Source organism: Lynx canadensis, chromosome A1 (genome assembly GCF_007474595.2).
Source record: "Lynx canadensis isolate LIC74 chromosome A1, mLynCan4.pri.v2, whole genome shotgun sequence".
NCBI classification, from domain to species: Eukaryota; Metazoa; Chordata; class Mammalia; order Carnivora; family Felidae; genus Lynx; species Lynx canadensis.
Window position 1 is genome coordinate 206905419 of NC_044303.2, and position 25537 is coordinate 206930955.

Consider the following 25537-nt stretch of genomic DNA (forward strand, 5'->3'; position numbering starts at 1 on the left):
CTTCCAAGCAAATATCCAGAGGAATTGAAATCAGGATCCCAAAGAGGTAGCTGCACTCCCATGTTCATTGCAGCATTATTCCCAACAGCCAAGATACAGAAACAACCTAAGTGTTCATCCAGGGATGAATGAATAACGAAAATGTGGTACATTTTCCATACACACAATGGAATATTACTCAGCCTTTCAAAAGGAAGGAAATCCTGCCATTTACAACAATGTGGGTGGACAAGAATGTGGACACTATGCTAAATGAAATAAACCAAACAAAGAAATACTAGATGATCTCACGTATAGGTATGATCTAAAATATTCAAGGGATGCCTGGGTAGCTCAGTTGGTTGAGTGTCTGACTCTCGATTTTGGCTCAGACCATGATCCCAAGGTCATGGGATTGAGCCCCACATAGGGCTCTGGACTGAGTGTGGAGACTGTTTAGGATTCTCTCTCTCCGTCTCTCTCTCTCTCTCTCTCGCCTCTCCCTGCTCCTCTCTCTCAAATAAATAAATAATAAAATAAAAGTCAAATTCATAAAGCAGAGTGTAGAATGGTGGCTGCCAGGGGCTGAGGAGAAGGGCATTCGGGGATGTGATGCTTGAAGAGTGCCAAGGTTTAGTTATGCAAGATGAATAAGTTCTGGAGATCCACTACATAGCATTGCTGTAGCTATGTGCTATAGTGCCTATAGCTAACAATCCTTTCACATATACTTAAGATTTTCTAAGAAGAAAGATCTTAGGTGGCATTTTTAATAAAAATAAGTGAGAAATAAGAATAAATAAGAAATAAGAAAGATAATAAGAGAGGTGGGAGAAAACTTTGGGAGGTGATGGATAGGTTTATGGTCTTGATTGGTATATACTTCTCCCCAGACCCATCCAGTTGTACATATTAAATCAGTACAGCTTTTTACATGTCAATCATACCTCAATAAAGTAGTTTAAAGAATAAAAATATATTTAAAAAGAACACATTAGCCATTCTTCATGGGAAGATTCTTTAAAATTAAACACAATACAGATCAAAAAATTCCAAAGGATAGTATCTTTAATGAGATTTTAATCACTGTCATTTTAACTAAGGTTTTGCTGAAATGTCTTTATCAGTATCAGAAAAGTACACAGATATTATTTGTATATAAAAGCATATTTTAAATTCCATTTAAGCCCACTCATGTCATCTCCCACAGCTAGTTTTTTGTTTTGGTGAAAGATGAATAAGGAATAAATAGAAGGCCAATGTCTCACACTGATGTACCTGTATGGCCCTCTGAAAAATCCAAGCATGTATTCACATTAGAGAAAACTATTCTGTCAAATATATGATCACTCAACAGTCCAGGCATGAACTGATGTTTCCTACAGAAGAAAAGGGGAGAAAGTGGGCAAATTACAGTCCTCGTGTTTGACATACACTAAAGAAAAGCCCCAAAGAGAAGACGGGATTGTGTTTGTTGTTCGACAAGAAGGCAGAAGGTACCACAATAAACTCGGTTCTGAAATTTCAGCGGTTCCATTTCCCAGTAAGATTTAAGGATCCTTACATGTGGTACTGGAGTCCACAGGGCCAGGCAAGAGATTACTCCTTGGGATGGATATTTGTATCTGTCTTTTTCCATTTAAGGTCCCGTTTGCATTCAGTTTCACTGAGAGAAGCCAACCTCTCTAATCTTACCGTTTTCCTAATCCTTTTGTACAGTGTTTCCGGCCCATGGGTGGAGTCCATCATACTTAAAAGAATCATAGGGCTGAAGGGAGTATTCCAGGTTCTCCGGTCTAATCCTCTCATTTTCAGATTAAAAAGTCAAGGTCCAGGCGTGTCAGCAATTTGTCCAGGAACACACAGCTCATGCAAAGGTTCGTGCGTACTGTTCATCCTGGCTGGCATTTTAAATAGGAAGAACAGGAACATCTCGGTTCAGGTTTGGCAGAACGCAGGTCGGTGCTTCTACCTGCTGGCAGTTGGGAGAAGTGACCGTATGTACGTTTTACCTCAGCCACGGCAGCTGCGGGATTCGGAACCAGCCAAGGGCCACGGGAGCCTACGGGGTCCCCGCTCCGCAGGGCCGCGTGCTGGTGACCCTGACGCCCTGCCCTTGGCACCTGAGCGCGCCGGCCGCACACTCGGTCATCGTCTGCTCCACACCGTTCACTTCCACGCAGACGCTAAGGCCGCCTTCCTCGCACTCCGATGCTTCTCTGCAGACACATTTGCTGCTCTGGGCTGGAAAGAAGAGCGGCAGAGGCTTAATGGCACATGGAGGAGGTGGGAGAGTGAAGTCACATTACCTCCAAAGTCCCGATGCCCTGCGGAGATCTCTCCAAGCTCCTGCCTGGAGGCATCAACTGACCGCCCTGGGAGAGGGGGAGGGCCAGGGAAGCCCAGCATTGCGCTCCACTCAGCATGAGGAGGGTTCTAGGCTGGCACCAGGCCGCCGGAGGGGGGGGGGGTGCATGGGCCACCCTCTCCAAATCAGGGGCACTCCCTCTCTCTCTTCCTCCTCTGGGCTGCTGGCTAGGGGAGCCAGAAGCTGAGTAAGCCCTCAACCCCTGACCAGATAAGGAGACCTCAACAAAGACCAAGTTGACTCAAGGCTCAAACAGAGACAAAGAAAAGAACTCAACTTACTTTAAGAGAGAGGGCATAAAACACAGAAGACCACATATGGGGTGCGGGGACAGTGGGGGGGAGGGGGGCGGAGAACAAGTCTGGGGCGCCTGGGTGGGGTTAAGTGCCAACTTTGGCTCAGGTCATGATTTCACAGTTCCTGAGTACAAGCCCTGCATTGGGCTCTGTGCTGCCAGCTCAGAGCCTGGAACCTGCTTCAGATTCTGTGTCTCCCTCTCTCTCTGCCCCTCCCTGCTCACAGTCTGTCTGTCTCTGTCTCAAAAATAAACATTAAAAAAAAAAAAAAAGCCAGAAATGAGTTGGGGGAGAATTCACAGTGTGCGCTTAGGTGTCAGGCTGGAATGCACCAGCCAGGTGTCTCCAAAAGGAGTGACAAGCTCACTGGTGACTGGCGATCCTAACCCAACCCAATGGTTTAGAGTTCAGTATGTCATCGTCTGGGTGGCCAACAGTCCAGGAGCGAGAGAGCAGGGGCCCGGCTGGCACAGGCCATGGGGAGGACCTGAGTTGCTGGCAGAGATCTCACAGATCACATAGTCCGGCTCCCAAATTTACAGATGGGGAAACTGAGGCAGTGACTTGGCTGCAGCCAGCCAGCTTTCCCCCTTGATAATATACCTGAAACTGTGGGAGATAGGCCATGCCAGGGGTGCTGTTCAAGATCACTGTAAGTGCTATATGGACACAGTTGACCGGCCAATCTTGAACCACAACTTGAAAGAGTAACTCCTTTTTTTATTCTCTTCAAATTCTTTTTATTACTTCTAGGAGAAAGTGTCACCTTGGCACTGATATGCTTTTAACACCCCCTAACACTTGCTGAACTCCCTTTATCCCAAAGAAGCAGCATCCCTCAAGCTGCCAGCAGCATCTGGCTAGAATCTACAACCTTATTTTGTTTCATATGTATTTTTGTGGTCATCTAATATTTATGGCAAGTGATGCTTCTTTTTAAGAAATGATAAATTTCCTTTTTTAAAAAAGTTATTTTTATGTGAGTCCATTTTTTAAAATGTTTTTAATGTTTACTTATTTTTGAGAGGGGTGGGGAGGGGCAGAGAGAGAGGGAGACACAGAATCTGAAGCAGGATCCAGGTTCTGAGCTGTCTGCAGAGAGCCTGATATGGGGCTCGAACTCACAAACTGTGAGATCATGACCTGAGCTGAAGTCAGACTCTTAACTTGACTGAGCCACCCAGGCACCCCTGTGAGTCTATTTTTTTTTAATGAGTTCATTATATGGATAATAGGAGGACAGAGCAAAAATCATGAAGGTGGAATGAGAATCACCAGTGTTTGGGAGGACATTCAAACCATCAAGAATGTCTCCTTGTCTTCTTAGATACTTGACCTACCCCATTCCCCAAGGAGGACTGTGGATAAGGACAGTTCACTCTCAAACCAGCCTGAGACTTTCATGTCCTCAGGGATCTGCTTGGATCTGCTGCTAAACTAGAAACTACCATTTAAAAGGCCTCAGTACTGGGGCGCCTGGGTGGCTCAGTCGATTGAGCCTCCGACTTCAGCTCAGGTCATGATCTCACAGCTCGTTGAGTTCAAGCCCCGCATTGGGCTCTGTGCTGACAGCTCGGAGCCTGGAGCCTGCTTTGGATTCTTTGTCTCCCTCTCTCTCTGCCCCTAACCCGCTCACAGTCTGTCTCTGTCTCTCTCAAAAATAAATAAACATTTAAAAATAAAATAAAATAAAAGACCTCAGTACTACTACCTTAGCACTGTTATAGTTACAAATACACAATGCCCCTTACCATCGCATTTTCCCCAGAGCGGACAGGCACCACAGGCTTTCTGGGCTGGGACAGGCAGAGTGCAGCTCTCCCTATCAGCAAGAGTGTAATTTCTACCCTGACAGTGGAGAACGTGCAGCTTGCAAACTGTCAGAGGCAGTATCCTTTTGCTTCTCTCATCTCGTGCACATACATCCAAGGAGGATCTGAAACAAATTTTTTAAATTACATTATTTAGAAGACTTTCCTTCTTACAAGTGGAGGATGTGAAGTGAAAGGCGAGGCTGGGAGCTCAGTGCCTCAGATGTCACCACCCACAGGAAAAAGATGGAGCAAACACTCAAATCTCCTTCATCGCTGGGGCTCACCCTCCTCAGATCTTCGAGATGAACAAATTTTGCTCTGTATTTGCTCCCAATTTTTACAAGCTGAGATATCTAGTGTTGATCTTGTTTCATCTAGAGCAGATCAGATACAGCAACTTAGAAGAGAAGGCAAGGTCTGCTGGGGACACGGGTGGGTTGACAAGCAGGAAGGAGACAGAAAATCAGCAAAGATCACACATTCAAAGATGGCAGTCCTGTGGGGCCATTGAAGGCAGGAGAAGTTAGCTCCTCCCAGTCCAGTAGCCTGGAGAGTTCCTGTCCATAACACGGCATTGTGCAACACTTCATGACCGATGCCTCAAGGGAAAATGAAACTGTATTTTTCAATAGGATTTTTAAAAAAATTTTTTTTTCAACGTTTATTTATTTTTGGGACAGAGAGAGACAGAGCATGAACGGGGGAGGGGCAGAGAGAGAGGGAGACACAGAAACAGGCTCCAGGCTCTGAGCCATCAGCCCAGAGCCTGACGCGGGGCTCGAACTCACGGACCGCGAGATCGTGACCTGGCTGAAGTCGGACGCTTAACCGACTGCGCCACCCAGGCGCCCCTCAATAGGATTTTTTAAAGTATCTATGTTTACAAAATAGTTTAGAAATAGTTCTAGAAAAATTATTACTTTTTTTCCTTAAGCATTGGTACTCAAATGGTGAGATTCAGCTTTGTAGAAATGTCACTAATAAAAACAAGGACATTTCTGGATGTTGATGGATAAGGAAAGCATTACTGTAGTGAAACCTTAGACAACAAAGTATTTTTGTATAGTAGACGGAGTCTATATTTATTTTTATTATGTTTAGCTCTAATACTTTCTTCAATGGCCAAGAGCTAAATTTACTTGGAGTTGTTTACATCACAGAAACAAATCCTTATATCTGTCTTTTATCTGTTTATTTAAACCTTAAATCGAACTACTCAGAACAGCTTGAAGGGCAGAGACCTTGTAAAGCCACCTGGTTATCAGTATCTGATAGAAAGCTCACACCAAGTCTCTAAACAGCAGGCTGCAAATAAACTAAATGAATCAGAGAAGTTGGAAAGAGGATGAAAGTGAATCAAAGTCAACAATGATTAATAAAAAATAACACCACAGTCAGAATATTCTGGGCTGACCACCACTGCCATTTACACTATTTAGCTATATTTTTTTCTCACAAGAAGTTACGTCTTATAAGATGCCACCAGAATCACCATTACTCCCTGTGAGTGTTCAAGGAGTTGGATATGTGTTTTGATGACAATAATAATTGAAAGCCAAGTATAGTTGATCCGTGAGCAACATTGGTTTTAACTGCATGCGTGGATCCACTTATACATGGATTTTTTTTAATGTTTATTTATTTATGTAGAGAGCGCACGCACTCGAGCAAGGGAGGAGCAGGGAGAGAGGGAGAGAGAGAATCCCCAGCAGGCTCTCGAAGTAGAACTCAATCCCATGAACTGCAAGATCATGACCTGAGCTGAAACCAAGAATTGAACGCTTAACCTACTGAGCCGCCCAGGTGCCCCTGGGTTTTTTGGATATAGTGTAGTACTATAAATGTATTTTCTCTTCCTTATGATTTTCTTAATACCATTTTCTTCTCTCTAGTTACTTTATTATAATAATACAGTAAATAATACATATAACATAGAAAATATTTATGTTATTGGTAACATAACATATGTTATTGGTAACATAACATATGTTATTGGTAACAGTCAACAGTAGGCTCTCAGTAGTTAAGTTTTGGAGAAGTCAAAAGTTATATGTGGATTTTTGACTATGCGAGGGGATTAGCACCCCTAACCCCCCATGTTGTTCAAGGGCCAACTGTAACTGGTCAGTAAATTTGTGTTTTGATTCTTAGCCTTAAAGATGACCAATAAACATCTTAGCCTAGATATCTCCCATTTGTGTCTCCAGATTGGTTCTCCACTCTTCCCCCCTGCTGCCGGGAAGGCTGAAACTATGAGCTATATCCATAGACTTCCTTGTCCTCTAGCTTCAGGTGAATTTGAGCAATGGCAGGAGATTTAAGGGATGTTTACTGCCCTGGCTCACTCCAGGGCAGTCTCTGAGGTCCCTAAAATGAGGGACTCCACTCTTCCTTGGCTGCCATCTGTACAGAATCTTCCTCTGTCTCCAGCTTTGCATAAAAGCTCTTCCTGTGGAGCACCTCTTCCTGTGAGCCTCTGACTCTTGATCTCAGCTCAGGTCATGGTCTTGCTGTTCCTTGGGTTTGAACCCCACAATGGGCTCTGCAGTATCAGTGCTTGGGATTCTCTCTCTCTCTCTCTGCCCCTCCCTTGCTCACACAGCCTCTCTCTCTCTCTCTCTCTCTCTCTCTCTCTCTCAAAATAAATAAATAAATAAATAAATAAATAAATAAATAAATAAATAAATAAATCTTAAAAAAAAAAAAAAGCTCCTCTTGTCACTCTGCAGGCCTGGGGGCATGGATTTGTACCCTGGTTGTTTGCAGTCTGGGAGTACTGCCTTGTGGGAGTACTGCCAGTTTCTTTCACTCTGCCCACACTTCTGTAAACAGTCCCCCTAGGAAACCTCCTCTTGTCTTAATGCAATCATACAATCTGTCCAACTAGGACCATAACATAGACATCTAGTACCTACTTCAGATATCCACCCACGGTGGAGTGATTTCAAGTTGGGTGGAATTCTCATAATGCACATCTAGAGACACGGACATTTCAGAAACCAGTATCTCTACTGGTACTGCATTAAGAGTGTATCTTTGGACAGCTGGGTGGCTCAGTTGGTTAAGCATGGACTCTTGGTTTCAGCTCAGGTCACGATCTCACAGTTTCATGAGTTCCAGCCCTGCATTGGGCTCTGTGCTGACAGCACGGAGCCTGCTTGGGATTCTCTCTCTGCCTCTCTCTCTGCCCCTCCCCTGCTCGTGCTGTCTCTGTCTCTCTCAAAATAAAGAAATAAACTTTTTTTTAAAAAAGTGTATCTTTCAAGGGAATTTCAATCCTAATCTTTGCAAGCTCTAAATCCTCAAGTTTTCATGTTGCCCCATTTTATGTAGAAAACTAGCAGTGCCCAAGTCCTTCAGCCTTTCTCTAGACAGAGTAGAACACTGCTTAACACCACTGGTGTCAGCCCCAGAGACCCAGGCAAATAACAGACAGCAGATGGGCCAGATTAAAATGCAAGCAAAAATCTTTAACCCTTGGAAGCAACACCCTGGATCAAACAGAGACACTAGCATCTACCAAAACATTTTTTATCTTGAATAAAACAAACCAGAGAGAGGTGAGCAAAGACAGAGCTTACCCACATTCATAAGGCATTTTACAAACACATCTTGAATTCTTCAGTTTCTCCCAGGGCTGACATTCAGGCACTGCCAGGGTTAAAGTGGTTTCTAAAAAAAAAAAAAAAAAGGATAAGGGAGATGCAATCATTAGAAGAGCTTCTTTGTGGTAAACAAACTATTATTTTAATTGTTGAACCAGGTTCTGTAATATTCTCAACTGCTACAAATTTGTACAGTAAAAAAAAAAAAAAAAAAAAAAAAAAAAGCTGTAAAGCATTTTACAAACAATAGTGTTCCTAGGAGAAGCCTACAAAAAATTTCAATGCTACCATATCTTGAGCATTTACTACTGTGGGAACAGTGGCTGTTGTGATATTTAATCCCCCTTAACAAATGCCCACTTCAGAGTTAAAGAAATTAAGGGTCAGAAAAGTGAAGAAACTAGTGCTAGTTCACACATTTAACAAATTGGTCAAGCCAGGATTTAAGTCCATGTTTGTCTGAATTCAAGGCCAGTGGAGCAGGCTCCCTTTCATCAAGCAGTCGGTGCTTATAAACTGTTTGTTGTTTGGACTGCATGTTGCCCCCTCTGTCTATAGTGGGGCAGAAAGCACCGTAATGTGATCTCCACATGGAGAACTCCCTGGTACCCCAAGATCTGTTAACAACCTCTCACATGTACGTGTCTAATTGGTCTCCTTTCAACGGTGAGTAAATATCTAGAGGTACTTACATTAATTATACCTTTTCCATTGCTTTGTGTTTTCTACAAATGGATCAAAAGTCAACCATCATTCCAACTTTCACAGGAAAATACCTTAGGCCAGCTTACAAGAGCTTAATTTAACTGTCGTCTCCTCAGCTATACCTGATTACAAGGTGACTAACCTAAAACATTCTGTTATCCCCACCTCCTTCCTGCTTCATGACAATGGAATTCAATGGTATATATACTTTCCCATCATAAAACTAGTTCTCTGTTGGATATATTTATAAAGGTAGTTTATCTGAAAAGCATATTTTTACGGATGCACAAACTATGCAATACTTCCTCACTTTGGAAAACCTAAGAGCTTTAGATAAGACAGTAAAATCTCGGGGACAATTCGTAACTTGTAAAAATGGTAATAATATGAACTGTAGCCTGCCAGGTTCAGCAATGTGTATAATAAGTACTCATTCTTTAAATACTCCCCTTTATAATAGTAGTATCCTAAATGCAATGTAGTATCCTGAATTGGATCCTAGACCATTAAAACAACATCAGTGAAGGGGTGCCTCAGTGGCTCAGTTGGTTAAGCATCCAACACTTGGTTTTATCTCAGGTCATGATCTCACAGTTTGTGGGTTCAAGTCCCACAGTGGGCTGTGTGCGGACAGCACTGAGTCTGCTTGGGATTCTCTGTCTCTCCTCTTTCTCTCTCTGCCCCTCCCTCACTTGTGCTTTCTCTCTCTCTCAAAATAAATAAACATTAAAAAAAAAAAGACTTTCGTGGAAAAACTGGTGATATATAAATAAAGTCTGTAGTTTAGTCAATAGTACTGCACTAATATTAATGTCTTAGTCAACTCACTAAATTATGTCAAGTTATATAAGATGTTAATATTATGAGAACATGGTAAAGGGCATATAGAAACTCTATTTGCAACTTTTCCGAAATCTAAAATTATTCCAAAATAAAATGTTTTTTAAGGTGGTGTTATCTAGATCAGTGCTTCTCAAGCAGGGGCAATTTGGCAATGTCTAAATATCTTACAATGCACAAGACAGACTCCCACAACAAAGAGCTCCCGGGCCCAAACTTCCAATAGTGTTGGGGTTAAGAAAAGTCTAATCTAAATGTACCAAAACTAAAGTTCTATGATAAAGCCATGCAAATGAGCTCTTCAGTGTGCCTAGACGTTTATTTGATAGAGATGAGGGGAGGGGGAGGGGAATGGAAGAAGGTGGCCGAAGAGTACAAAATTCCAGTTATAAGAGAGATGAGTATTGGGGATGTAATGTGGTTGATGCTGCTCGATGATATACAGGTAGAGTGTTGGAAGAGTGGATCATAAGAGTTTTCATCACAAGGAGAAATTTGCTTTTTTTCTTTTTTTTTTTTTTAACGTTTATTTATTTTTGAGAGACAGAGCATGAGCAGGGGAGGGGCAGAGAGAGAGAGGGAGACACAGACTCTGAAGTAGGCTCCAGGCTCTGAGCTGTCAGCACAAAGCCTAACATGGGGCTCGAACTCATGAACCATGAGATCATGACTTAAGCAAAGTGGGACGCTTAACCGACTGAGCCATTCCGGCACCCCTCTTTTTTTTTTTAATTGTGCTTTTGTGAGATGATGGATGTTAAGCAGACCTACTGTGGTCATCATTTCACAGTAGATGCAAATCAAACCATCATGCTGTATACCTTGAACCTCTACAGTGATGTATGTCAATTATTTCTCAATAAAACTGGAAATGATATTTTTTAAAAGTTTATTTGTTAATCATTCATAAGAATGACAGTTTAGATTTTAAATGTTTTCCAGAAGTTATTACAATTTCTTTATGAAAAATCAAGGGTAGAATCAACTAGACCGAAGACCTTTGCGTTTAAGAACACAGCTTTCTTAACTTCCTATATCTTTATGTCAAAACTACATACTGATGGAGGGAGGGACAAATCAGTGGTTAGTGTTTAATGAGCACAGGGTTTCAGTTGGGAAGATGAGAAAGTCCTGGAGATGGATGGTGATGTTGGTTGCACGATAATGGGAATGCACTTAATGCATTGAACTGTCCATTTAAAAATAGCTAAAATGGTAAATTTTATGTTATGTTTATTTTACCACAATAAAAAAAAAAGACTAAATACCGATACATCAGGTATTGAAAAAGCTCAACCTTGGAGGCTGACAAACCCGGAGTTTGTTATTTGTGATAGACATATTTTAAGGGCAGTTACTATTAATATTCATCATGACTTCTGAAAAAACACACAGGCCTGAAAAATACCCTTAATTAAAACTTTAATAGAATTTGCTACTGTGTAGGAGAAAATACGTACTGAATTGTGCTACAAAACGAATGAAGGAGACATTTTAGAAAGTAAGTATATAATATCTCATTCGGAATAAAAGAGCAACCTCATCAAGTGTACATTGTTCTCTTTAATTTTAGAATTCCTGGTACAGGTCCATTACTTCAAACATGCCTGATAAATTCCTATTTATGCTTCAGCGCAGTAAAAAACAAAGCACTTGTCCCTGCTCTGGACCTCTGACTGCTAACGAGCACGTGGGAACCAGCACAGCAGGCACACCATTGGCCATGCTGCCCTCCTGTTTTCTGTCATCAGCATCTATGTTTCATACCACAGCCCATGCCCACCATCAGCCACAGACGGCTCTGTGCAGCCTGCCCTCTCTTAAGTTGTGACCATCTGATCCATCTGATTGTATCACTCATGAAATCTAGTACTTCGTACTCACTGTAAAAGGCAAACTTCAGCATTGAATTAAATAAAAGTCATACACTGGAGGGGCGCCTGGGTGGCTCAATCGGTTAAGCGTGCAACTTCGGCTCTGGTCATGATCTCACGGTTTGTGAGTTCAAGCCCCACGTCGGGCTCTGTGCTGACAGCTCAGAACCTGGAGCCTGCTTCAGATTCTGTGTCTTCCCCTCTCTGCCCCTCCCATGCTCATGCTCTCTCTCTCAATAATAAATAAACATTAAAAAAACTAATAAAAAATAAAGTCATACACTAGAAAAATAAGAATACCATACAAAATTGAATGCAAGTGAGTTTTCCTTTTTTCCTGTTTTTTAATTGTCACAAACATGTATTTTCCATTTATTTAAAAAAATGTAAGTAAAGAAGAAATAGGAGGTTATTTAAAAAATAAATCCATCCCACCTTAAATATCTCTAAAAAGAAATAGTTTGGCTTTTTAAATCTCTTCTTACCATAGCTTCTTTAAAGACCATTTTAATTTGCCTGATGTTCAAAATACTGGATTTTTGGATTTCCACTCTTAAAAACGGCTTCACAAGCCACAACACTTTGCTTTAAATAACTTCTGCTCTGCAGTGTTAAATGTAAATGCTTTTAAGTTTTCTATTTCAATAATGCCAATAAACCCTCTGAAAACCCAGAAAGGAAACATACAGAATGTTTTTAAACTCGGTACTTAATAAAAGTACATTTAAAAAATCAGGAAAAAAGCCAGAAATCATCCTTTGAAAATCCTTTATTTTCTTGGCACCAAAACAGATACAAAGCTAATCTTTGATAAGGATTTAAGTTAGTTTCAGAACCACAGGGCTCTTCTTGCTTTTCCTTGCTTTCCATGAATCTATCTATGCCACGTGAAACAAAGTCTGTTACCCCATCTATGAGCCGACCTTCTTGTAGGGGGACAAGGACAGAGGGAATAACTCACAGTTATGGCCATCCAGTGCCATAAAGGACCGCCACAAGGACCTTCACTCACCTGAGTGCAGGTGTCCTTGGACAGACCTACAAGCTACTCACCTTTCTGCACACACTGAACATTCTTCATATCAGGACTCCACTTAAGGCTGGATCCACAGAGAAATGTTGAAGGACCTTTTAAGGACATGTCACCAGAACAGGAAATGGTCACTTTCTCACCAATTGCATAGAAAGGTTTGTGGGGATGACTCTGTATGCCATCCATCAAGGCAGGTAGAACACAGGCAATTTCTAAAGATAGAAGAAAACAGAATACAAAGGTCATTGCTTTCCTAAGCCATCTTTTTTTAAAAAAGACAACTGGGGCGCCTGGGTGGCGCAGTCAGTTAAGCGTCCGACTTCAGCCAGGTCACGATCTCGCGGTCCATGGGTTCGAGTCCCGCGTCGGGCTCTGGGCTGATGGCTCAGAGCCTGGAGCCTGTTTCCGATTCTGTGTCTCCCTCTCTCTCTGCCCCTCCCCCGTTCATGCTCTGTCTCTCTCTGTCCCAAAAATAAATAAACGTGGAAAAAAAAAATTAAAAAAAAAAAAAAGACAACTTTGAATAGTGTTAATACACATGCTCTGCTTTTTCACATTAGAGGACAAAGAGGAAGAGGTAAGTTCACTCCTAGGATGCCCTGAAAGACTGTCCCACAGTGCCCGGCATGTAATTGACCAATAAAAGACTGAAGACCAAAACAGTTCCCATCCTCCACTCCTGCCCTCAAAGCAATGTGACAACATAAAATGAATCAGCCTTATAAACAGAGACCTAAAAAGCCCAGGCTGCTGTCAAAACTAAACTTTCCATAGCTGCCACTTATCTCTCTGGTCTGATGAAGTCCCACCAGAATTTTCCCAAGAAAATTTGCATATTGTTTGCATACCATTAGCATATACCCAATTAGATATTTTTATTATTTGAAAGTTTTAAAGAACCACCTTTAACCTTGAAACCATACAAGTATTAAATGTTCTTTGGTTTTCCATCTCTAGTCTTTCTCAGTTACATTCATTACCTCAAATCTTCTGCTTGAGAAAACAGCAAAGAGAAAAAAGAGAAACATGTATACTTATGGGAAGCAAATCAGAATTCATGATTTGAAAAAAAAAAATTGGCAATCTCTCTAATGGACTTCGGACAATATTCTACAAAATACTGCTCTGTTTCTGTACCATTTCCATCAGAAATTCCATTCACTCATTAATTCAAAAACAGCATCTATGGAGTGCCTATATTTAACGAAGTATGTTGTATGCTGCTAGGGATTTAACAAGATACAATTTACATATCCTGCCTTCATAAAGCTAATAATCTAGCATCAGATTTGTTTGTTTCTGGCCATGATGCAATCACTGGCTTCACAATCATGCTCCCACAAAGACAAATAGAAAAGATATACAAAAGTAAAGGAAAAAGTACTTCCAAAAGCATCAGAGAGATACCAAGGTCATGAAAATTTGAAGGTACAAGATTCTAGGGAGAAGTCTAAAGGGGTGATTACAACATTTGGTAATGCCTTTCTCCTTGAGGTATTTGTTAAGTTTGAAAAAAAAATGCTTAAAGGCTGCTAAACTAAGGAGGAACTACAGCTCGTGGCTGAAAAGCTGAGTAGAGTTTTTAGCAGTCTAATAAGGCTAGGGACAAAGAGGTAAAGTCCAGTCCTGTCACAAAGGAGGGACCTAGGAAGATATCTCAGACCTTCCACTGGGATCCCTTAATGGTTATACCCTAGGAATAAAGGTAACCCGGACATAAAACAGCCTTACTGTTTGCAGGAAACAAAATCAAGTATTTTCTAGAGGAAGAGAACGTCATCCAAAACCTCAGACTATTCCATTATTTTTTCACACATAAAGTCTGGCATTTAATCAAAACAGGAATGACATTTAAAAGGAAAAGAATTCACCAAAACCCCAAAAAAGACAATAGAAACAGACCTCCAGTAGGTCCAGAGAATGGGATTAACAGCCATGGACCCTGAAATAACTGTGATTTACATGTTGGGAAAAAATTAAATGACAAGGCACAGAATTTCAATGGAGAAAAGGAAAGTATAGAAAAGTGGACAAATGAAATATCTAGAATTGGAAAATGAAATTAAGAACTCAACAGAGTTCTTAAAAGCAGATTATATACAAGTGTACAGAGAATTAATAAACTGGAAGTTAGATCAATTAAAAAATATTTAGGATGAAACAGAGAGAAGAAAAAAATTATGTAAAACAAAATAATGTAGTAATATATACAATCTAAAAATATATATCATTTGTCTTGTGAGGAAAAATGGGCAAGAATTGGACAGAGGCAATAATTGAGGACAAAATGGCGAAGAAGCTCCTGAGATTGACAAAAGACATAAAAGCACAGATTCAAGAAGTGCTTCAAATATTAACCAGGGTAGAGACAAAGAAAATCACACCTCGGCACATCTCTGTGGAGGTGCTTCTGAAACCCAAAGACCAGAAAAAAAGAGAAATTCTCAAAAGTGTCCAGACATAAGATTTCCAAACCAGAAGTGGTATGACTAAGAGTGAATGTCTCACTAGAATAAAATCTTTAAAGAGCTTAAATAAAATAACTGCTAACCTAGAATTCCTTACCCATAAAAACATCCTTCCAAAATGAAGATAAAACAAAGACATTTTAAGATGAACAAAGACTGGGTCAACTTCTTATCAGCAGATTCACAATAAAGGGAAAAAAATCTCTTCAAGCAAAAGCATCTTATTAAACGTTTCAAAGAACCAACTTTTGGCTTTGTTACTGTAAGCTAGAAAATGTTTATATTCTATTTCAGTAATTTCTGCTCAAGGACTCCAGGCGAGAGAAACAGAGAGACAGATAGAGACAGAAACAAAGAGGAAGAGAGGAGGTCCTACAAATAAGAAAAAGACAAACCAACAGAAAAGGGGAGCTAAAGATTGGACAGTCACTTCACCAAAGAGGATATGCAAATGGCAAATAAACATGAAAACAGGCATCATAACATAGTCACCAGGAAAAATATAAATTGAAAAGTCAAAATTAAAAAATAAGATATTGCTACACACTCATCAGTATAGCTAAAATTTTTTAAAGATTGTTGATATCAAGTGTTGATAAGGATACAGAGCAATCTTGGCTTCTCAGATCCTGGTAGGGATGTAAATTAGTACAACCATTTGGGAGTCTGGCAGAATCTACTAAGTCTAAATGTATGTACATCGTATGACTCAGAGACTTTATTAAGAGGTATATACCCAAGAGGAAAAAGATGTTCACGTGTACACTAGACTTTTCTCCATGGCCTAGACCAACTAATATAGCAAAAAATGTATCTCTACAGCTCTATCCATCTGCTGAACCAACTAATACTGCAGGACAATCAAGGAAGTACACTGATTTGGTCACATCCCTAGAAATTGAACTATATGGGATGTTCTGAAGGTCTTAGCCAGAATGGAGCTCCCTGGCCTATTCGAATTTGCACCAGAAACGTTAAAATTGCAGTGAAATGTGCCTTGCCTAACAGAAGCACTATCAACTAGAGACTGCTGAGGGCTTTTTCAAGACACAGCTGAAATTTGAACAGGAGCATATGAGCTTCTCAGGAAAGGAATGTCAAGACACGGGCCACACAGTGAGAGGTTATTCATCTTGATTCATTCCCTTCCACATTATTCTCTCATCTTAAGTTATATGCTACAACCAAGTCCACTCACTCTGACAATGCATTTCCCCAACAAGCCACTGTAAATCTTCTCCACATCTGGCTACAGGGTCTCCAATAAGAGAGTAACCTTCATTGCAAGTATATACTATGTTTTTCCCAACAGGAAACATGGCACCTTCATCCTAAAGAGAAATAAAAGAGAGAGAGAGAGAGAGTGTGTCTATTTTGCATTAAAAAAAGTTTCTTTAGATATATTTGGGCTATAAATGATGCCTTCTTTTAGTCATCAGGCAAACTAAGTTCAAATAACTAATTTAAAAAATTATCTGTAAAAACAATTTTCCCTGTATGGTCCTAGTCAACAACACTGGTACTACCATTAACTAAAATAAAGCCATTAATGCCACATATAATTTATTAATTGTCCCCAAATACCAAACACTGTACTAAGCATTTTACCAAAATTACTTTTGTGGACACTCCCCAAGTCCCTTCCCCCCCGGCCCCTACATGTTCCAGGAAAAGACAGTTGTTATCAGATCTCGGAAATGTACTTGTTGGTCAGTTCTTCATAGTAAGACGTCATAGGCTGCTCATTGGCCATACCGCCTAATAAAAGCTGGTAGGAACAGACAGAAATGTGCAAATCCTATCAGCATGTTTATGAAAGTTTAAGTTTCTCACTGATGACTTTTAGAGGGAGCGTAATGCTGATCTTCTCCCATCCTAAGCTCCAGCCCCTACCCTGTAAGGGAAGGGCCACTGTGGCTGGGCCAGATTCAAGGACATGCCAGGAGGTGAGCTTTCATGGTGAAGCAAGGAAGAATTTGAAGCTGAAACTTAAAGGGGTAATCATGCACTTTTGGGATCTCTATTAGTTCCTTTCCTCATTCTTGGGGCTCTCTGCCACCCCAGGGGTGGTAAAGAAAATCGGCCTGGGGAAGGGCTGAGAGCTAGGCATTAGCACCTGGCTATTCCAGGCATTAGAACCAAATCCCAAGGTGCCTTCTACTATTCACTGTCAGTCCTGGTCCAGTCTGGCTCCAGTTGGTAGGAAACAAAGGGCCCAGGTTAATACTTAAGTTTGAATACATTGGGAAAGGACAGTTGATTTGCTTTGGTTCTAGCCAATAGGCCGTCTGCCTGACAGAAGGGACTGTTATAACAGTGTCCAAACTTGGTTCTGTATCAGAACCACTAGTAGCAATTAAAAAAAAAAAAAAAAAAAAAAAAAAAAAGCACAACTCTCAGGCTCTATCCTAAACCTACAGAATGAGAAAGAAAAAAAAAAAAGAAAAAAGGAAGGTAAGGGGCAAGCAGCAATCTCTATTCTTAAGTTCTCTGGGTGACTGTGATGTAGCCGATCCATGGGGCAGTGTTCAGAACCCCTGCCCCTTACAGGACACCACATGCACTGGAGTTTGGGACAACAGCTCATGGTTTGCTGAAGTATATGAGTTTGTTTGGCCTTGTTCGCCAAGCCTGTGTTTCCTTCAGGAACTTAGTAGATTGTGGTGACTGTGTTGGGACAGAATGAGTGTTAGAGATGCTGGGCTCATTCCCCTCTCTCCACACACACACACACACACACACACACACACACAGAAGCCCTCTTCCATTTCCCAACAGTATCTACATTTGGGGAAACTTCAGCAAAATGTCAGTGTGTGTGTTTAAAGGCCTAGAATTTCAAAGGCAAACCCTTTGAGAAAGCAAGGCTGGCGGCACTGAGGGGGTCCTGACGAAAGCCTCCTACGGGAGCCAGTAGGAGACTTCATTGGAGCTTGAGGCCAAAGCCTCATCATAACAAGCAGTGAGAAGAGCAGAAATTAATATGGCCGCAAGGCCAAGAAAATTCCCTAGAATGACAAGTGGCAGGTGATTTGTGTTCCTTCCTAAACAAGAAAATCGCTCCAAGTATAATGACCCATATCTCACCAATGCTGGCAAAATGTCTTATTGGCTTCCGGAATAAACCCAATATTTCTTCCCAAACCCAACATTTCTGAAAAAAAAATTTTAAAGACATTTCTCAGGATGCCTGGGTGGCTCAGTCAGTTAAGTGTCTGACTCTTGATTTCAGCTCAGGTCATGATCTCACAGTTCATGGGTTCAAGCCCTGCGTCTGACAGCACAGAGCCTGCTTGGGATTCAATCTCTCCTTCTCTCTCTGCCCCTCCCCTGCTCTCTCTCTCTCAAAAATAAATAAGTAAACATTTAAAAAAAATCTTTAGAAAGACATTTCTCAGTGGCAAGAATAGAGAAAGTCCTCTTTGCTGCAGAACTGGCTTATGGATTCTTATTCTTATTTTAGAATGGAAATGTTTAACAGCCTTCTGGCATGATTACATTTCTAATTTCATTGGGCAGCAGTATTGATTTACCTTACTGCAGAAGATATACTGCCTTCTGCAGAATTCTAATCACCTTGGCCAAAGAAGTAAAGTCACAAACTAAAACCCTTACCACTAAAACTAAAATGCACATATAAACTATTTGTAGCACTATTTCATCATGGAAGAAGGAAACCGATTATGACATTAGGGAGAGAGAGAACTTGGAGCAAAGAGCATATGCAGAGGAAAACAATATATCTTTCATAACCAACTTGAACAAATCCATCTTTCAAGGCAGGAGGTGATGGACAGAATTCTTTTGGAACCAAAGACAAAGGAAAACAATGTGGTTCAAGCAATCTGAAAGGAAAAGGAAACAAAACATAATTAATGTGATGGATTTCCACAGCATAATAAATATTTTGCACCACAGCGAATTTTTCATTAACATCTGAAAGAACTCGATTCCTGTAAACATGCTGGTGTGCTATTTTTGTCATTCTCGGGATCAATATCTGATCATATCCTGTGATAGAAAACTCAAACATAAACTACCAAAAAATAGCTACTAAGTCAGTAGTAAGAAAAACAAAGAGAAAGAAAAGGAAATAAAAGTCTCTGGACAAAACACCTACTTCATGGGATTTCTAGAGGTCACCTGCCTCAGACCTACTTTTTCTTCCGCTGTCTGGTTCTGAAGTGCCTTTAACATGGAATTATTCTGGATTAAAAATAAAGGAATTCCTGTTAGTGACCCTGCAAGAAAGGGAACATCTACTCTGTGTAGGCACCTTGGCAGTTGCTCTATAAATACGCAACATCTCAATGCACCTTCACAGTAACCCTATGAGGTATGCAACGAAAAGAAAGTTTGAATGACTTGTCCAAGGTTATAAGGTAATAAATACCAAGGCAACATTCATGTTGTAGTCGGTTCGGCTCCTAATGTCATGCTCTTTCTACCTCCCGCAAGGCAATCTCTAGAGGAAGCTCATAATAATGGAAATCCCAGTGACATCCATCATTAAACAATAGTTTTATGGCCTCTGAAGCCAACGTGCCACCAGTATTATTACCTCCACTCCAGAGATCTGAAATCTGAGGGAAAGCATTACAGAATAGCCCGTGAATGTCGCCTCCTTCTCAGCTGAGTTCCTTATATGCTTTCCACACTTTGAGGAAACTCAGAAATGTGAAGTATTGATCATGATTTTCCTCTTTGTACTGGGCAGGAGGAGGAGAACATTCTCTCCCTCCAAGCACCAAGAAGAGTGAGAATTCCTTCAGTGCCTCCGTAGGATGCTCCTTTCCTTCCAGCTTCATGTCTAGTGGCTGGGAAAAGAAGCCCAGTCCATAGAGGCCTCCTCTGCTGGAGACCCTCATCCTCCCAGAGATATGTGCCTCGAAGGTAGCTTCTCCTCCTACAGTAATTCCATATGCTCACCAGCTTCCTAGTCAGGAGACTTGATGAATTTGCAAGGTCCCGGCGAATGGGAAGTTGGTGGGCTAATCAGTCAAGATATTAGCCATCTAGAGCATCTGGCTTTATGGTTAATCCTGAATGAATGAGTGAATGAATGCATGAATGAATACATGAATAAATGAATGAATAGGATTGGTATATCTGAAGAGTAATACAACTATTAATCAGTGCTTACTATGTGCTGGGCACTGTGCTAATCACTTTCTATGCTGAATCTCATTTAATTCTGACATTTTACTATTGTTTTACCTTCTATGATTATACTAATTTTAGAGGTGTTACCAAGGTCACACAGCAAAGTGGCAGATCTGCTTGATGCCAAAGCTGCTGCTCAGATCCCCTTGGCCAGATGACCTTCTAGTTACCCAGCCTTTTGTAACATCTGTATCAGAAAAACTTGAAACACACAAGTGCAAGCTGTCCACACATGCCTTCTTCCTTCAACTGACCCCACTGCTAAAGGCAAAGTCACTGATAAAAATCGCCATTTAATTTTTAAATCTTTTAATAGCAGCAATCACATATTCCACGCTTCCTGCAGAGGGCACTCTATTCTATGCAATTGCCAGGAGATCTGGTCACCATTACCGCAAATGCTGGAGTTCCTCCTCCTCGCATTGCCTGCTTTCTGTTGGCTCTCCAATACAGGACTGCCCGCCTCCACTGGGAGGTGGGTTATTGCATTCTCGGCTCCTTGATTTCTTCCCTTGAACGCAGGGGCCCCAAGAGGACCAGCAACTCCAACCTCCATCAACCCCTCCTGTAAGATAAGAGAAAGACTGTTCAGAAAGTACTTGGAGAGAAAGATTTCAGAGTCTAGTATTAAGCTTCATGCTCAGGCAGTTATTGAGGGAGGGGACAGTCTGGGCACATACTACCTTCACTCTGTTCAGGAGGTCTTCTTCAATGACCATAATGTCTCTGCACATTGACTGCGTTTGTTGATATTAAGGCTGCATCAACGAACTTCTTGCAATTATATCTTAAATTTGTTTATTATTTTAGAACTGTTTCAGAGCATTTTGTCATACCTCATGCCATTCATTTACTTCTCACAAGAATGAATCCGGGTGGGCAGGAAGTCTGTTACCATTCTCATTTGATAGGTATGGGACCTAAGGCAAGGGGGTTAAATGTCATGTCCGGTGCTGCAATGGCTGCCAAGAGTCCTGTCCAGACAGCAACATGGTCTTATGGCCGAGTCCAGGTTCCTCTCATTACAGCAGTTCCTACTGTTAACATTTTTATTGGAAAAGCCATGGTTAGGCATGAGAAGAACATAATCTACTGGGTTCCAGACTGCCAACCTCAGAGCTGGCACTGTACAAAATGAGGAAATGCATAAGAAGGAGAAATGCTTTTACCTCCTGTCAACATCCTTCAGTCTGCAGGCACTTCCTCAACCCAGCCTGGCCACCTTCCAACTCAGGGCCGATTCATGACCAGTGGTGCTTTTAGAATTTTCCCCCATCATATACCTTGGGGTAGGCAAGAGAGAACTTGCACTATATTCTAAGAACTTGGCTTTCCTGGTTACAAACAGATCTCAGAGACCATGCTCCTGAAACATTACTTCCAATTGATAGATGGTTTTGTTTACTGCTCCTTACCTATTTCTACCGTGTAGCCTACATCCGTCTCTCCTCCACTCGGCACCCACCCCTCAGTATCATACACACCAAAACTAAACTAATGTGATTATATCTTCCAATGAGTTTCCTTATACTTTCTTCCATAATTAGAAATTGAGTTAATAAAGTAGTCCTCTGAGTATATTAACAGGGGTAACAATAGCTTGATATATTATGATCACTACCCCAATCCTTACCAGCAGGGGGAGCTTCCATTTTATCAAATAATAGGAAATCCAAGCCACAAAGGAATGAAATCAAAGTGGTAGAATTTCAATTTACCAGACAGGCTACTTGGGAAGACATTTGGAGGCAAGGAGGCTTTCCTGACGTTTGTCTACAAGCAATCATAGTTCAGTCATGTATTCATTCATTCATCAAACATTTGTTAAGTGACTTCTATGAATCAAGCCTTGTTGGGCTCTGGGAATAAAAAAAAAGGAATCACAGCCCTGACCTTAAGAAATGAGTTTTCTAGAGGAGAGAGGCATATAAATAAATACAAAACTGTCCCACACTTTGTCTACTCATAAAGTCAAACTTCACGTAGTTCTGTGTGAACTGATGTGCCTCTAAAGCACCAAGCCTTCAGTTGAGCACATTCAGCAAATGTTCAGAAAGTATTTGTGAGTAATTGATTGATAAAACATAATACAAAATAGAAATAGAGATATTTCAAAGAGCTTGCGATTGGAAAGGTTAAGCTATGTGCACACTAGCTGCACAGACCTGTTACGACAAAACCTCAATGAGCTGACTATGGCATAAAAGAGAGACGTGTTTTAGGCATTAATCTATTCTAATGGAGAACAGGGAATGGAGGGCATGGTGGGTCTATTCGTTAAGACAGGAAAACAGAGACAGCAGAGGGCCTTAACCCCCTTGCTAGAACCCAGAAGTGCAATAGGAAGGGAGACACTAAATTAATACACAAAGAAGCATGATCTCAGGGGATCAGCGGGAAAGAGTGATTCCTTTTTCACGGTGTCCAGCATAACTAGCAAAAACTCAGCACACTGACCTGCTTCATTTCCCACGAGGACTCCTTGCTCACAAGCCACACCAAATGTGTATGGTTTGCAATGGCACTGACACTGGGTCCCCTCGACGGTGGCAATGCCGCCATTTTGACAAGGTTGGCAATGGCAGGGGTCAAATTCATCCAGATATTCCTCAAGAGCCCGCTTCAGGTATAGTCTTTTCACAGAGGCACAGGGTACTTCCTTTACCAGCTCATACAGAGGGGTCAGCTATACAGATAAAGACATCATGGTCAGTAAATCGGGGTTTTAGGCAAGAATATTTTTCTCCTGGCATTTAGGCTGAATCTCCATTAAAATAAAAATCAAAAGCCACTCTCATCTTAATTCCAATTATTTCTTGTTCAAATAAAAAGAAAGCAATTACTTTCTTTGCAAGACAAAGGGAAAAATAGGAGTGAACAGGGAAGGAATATTTTTTGTATCTTGCATAAAATTTTTCAAAACCAACAGGACATTCATTTTCTAGTTATTGAAAGATTATTTTGAAGGAAGTACATTTCTACCCTTGCAGAGAGCAGAAGAAAAGGAAATGCACTTAAATTACAGTGAAGAAGCAAGTGCAATTAAATTTAAGATTAAATACCCAGCTCTAAGAGACTTAACATGTCTCTTAGCAGAGACCATGACTCTTTCTTCCTGACAAAATTTAAAACAGACAGACATTACTTCTCTGTGTTGAATATGTCTGATGAAAAGCAGCTTGGAGCCCCTAGATGTGCTGGCTAAGCTTTAACAATCTGCTCTCCTAAGAACAAAAATGCTCTGATTTGTAACATTTGCCAATTTTTGCAGTATAACTACTCTTCCCATGGCCGATTTCAGGTTGCCACTGGGATGCCAGTGACCATGGAGTCGGGAAGAGATAGGCACCTTTGGCTGTTATGAGGGTCCATCTTGAGCTGGCTACAGCATACCACCGGAGTAGAAGGATAACTTACAGACCCAGCCACATCTCCCTCCATCTCTGCCCAAACTCTCTCACGCTGCATTATAAAAGAACTGACTGGATGGCATTGCGTGGACGTATACCTATAATAAGTTAGCACAGCTATGATAGTGACAGTCCTATGTGGAGAAATGCAGAGTTGAGAATGAGAAGGAATGTCTGATCCTCCCTAATCAACAACTTAGAATTTTTTAAGATTTGTAACGGGGCACTGGCATTGAAAATAGGTCATTGTGAATATCGATGGTGGCACATTATGATAAGACCTCCCAGGAAAACTGGCCTCTTCCTTTTACCCTTACTTAGAGGCAAATGGGTGGATATGGTGTTGGGAGGGTGCTAAAGAAGCTTTTGTAATGGGGGGGGGCGGATTATAAAATGTGTCCAAGTCAAGTTTCACCTGAGACATTTCTTGACTCCCATGACAGAGAATAGATCATAGAATCAGTTCTGCCATAGCACTTGTTTTGAAAGGGTAAATTTGTTCCATTGGGATGGATGTGTTAGGGAACACCATGAACATATCACAAATTTCATACAATTTCATCCGTAAGAAAAACCAGGTGAACCCAGAAAAGTGGACACAACTGAACCAACATAGGAATACACAAAACACACACACACACAAACACACACTTCAAGCATCCATGCAGTTCACCGCCTGTGTAATATACTACACCCATCCACATCTGATGCAGGAACCGTCTGTCCTCTGGCAGCTCTCCTCCTACCACTTCCCAATAATTCAAAGGCTCTAACCCACCCAGCAGCCAGCAAGCTTCAAGTCTTTTTCTAAGAATTGTGCTACATTAATATATATGCGTTTCTTAAAAATTTAACACATACAAAGCTATACTATTGTTTTTACTGATGCCTATTTTTTTTAATGAGTGTCATAGATCAAGTTTTTGATTATTGTGTCCTTAATCCATTTTCCCCATAAGCCAGGGGGTCTTCATTGTGCAATTCTGTCTAGCTGTCTGATTTTAGGAACACATACGTAGCATTATGACAGAAGTGACTGTATCAATAAAACATCCTAAAATTCTGCCAGTCAGATTTGCTTTATTTTAATTTACATGTCTCCAAGAGCCTACATGCCATGGCCAGAGGAACAAAGGTGATCTGATGAGACAGTAGACAAGCCTAAATGCCTTCCTCTTGCAAGAATCTATAATTCCTCTGAATTAGAGACCAAGGAAAACATAATCAAATTTAGGTCAAAAGCTTAAAAAGCAAATTTTGTTACTAATTTCTCTTGGGATTTACAAGACATTTAACCTTTACAACTGAAATATGGACATGCAAGATAATGAATCTTCTGTTTCTTATTATTATGTACGCACTCATTTTGCTATACAAAACATAATTGGGATACAAAAATGCTAATCACAGCTGTCTCTGTTTAACCACCTTGATTTAATCTCATTTTCCCAATGCTAATAAACATGTCTGCTTTGTGTGCTTTCAACAGAGCAGGACGTACCTTTTGTTTTATGACTTGGGGAAGACCAGTCACAGATTCTGCCCACGAAGCATAGCGCTCTTTGTTTCCAGCAGGATTGTCCAGCTCCAGGAAACTGAGGCCAGACACGAAGCCCGAACTGCCCCCCCTGACAAATGGGTTCCCTCGCAGAACATTGCTTTGAGTTCCTATACGAGGAGAAATCAAATGAAATAGGTCAGGATGCGCAAAGGAAACAAAGAGAAGAATAAAAAAGTGAAATGTCTCTCAAGTACTAAAACACAACCCATCCTATTCTGGTAAAGGACAAACTATGGACACAATGAAAACATCAGTGATTGCCAGCAGTGGTGGGTGGGAGGAGTAAATAGTTGGAGCATGGAGGATTGTTAGAACAGTGAAATTGCTCTACATCACACTATCATGGTAGACACATGGCATTATACATTTGTCCAAGCCCATAGAATGTACAACACCAAGAAGGAACCCTAACATAAACTAT

General features: G+C 41.0%; 1 protein-coding gene across 1 annotated transcript in view; it reads right to left on the minus strand.

Moving 5' to 3' along the window:
• Nucleotides 1–1029: 1029 nt before the first annotated feature.
• Nucleotides 1030–25537, minus strand: part of C7 (complement C7) — a 56987-nt gene continuing 32479 nt past the window's right edge. The window contains exons 10-18 of the mRNA XM_030330679.1: nucleotides 25057–25223; nucleotides 22603–22831; nucleotides 20539–20710; nucleotides 18740–18827; nucleotides 16181–16313; nucleotides 12535–12726; nucleotides 8039–8129; nucleotides 4395–4579; nucleotides 1030–2223 (exon numbers count right to left, since the gene is read on the minus strand). Coding sequence (XP_030186539.1) covers nucleotides 2042–2223; nucleotides 4395–4579; nucleotides 8039–8129; nucleotides 12535–12726; nucleotides 16181–16313; nucleotides 18740–18827; nucleotides 20539–20710; nucleotides 22603–22831; nucleotides 25057–25223 — 1439 coding nt within the window. The 3' untranslated portion in view covers nucleotides 1030–2041. The remainder of the gene's footprint in view (nucleotides 2224–4394; nucleotides 4580–8038; nucleotides 8130–12534; nucleotides 12727–16180; nucleotides 16314–18739; nucleotides 18828–20538; nucleotides 20711–22602; nucleotides 22832–25056; nucleotides 25224–25537) is intronic.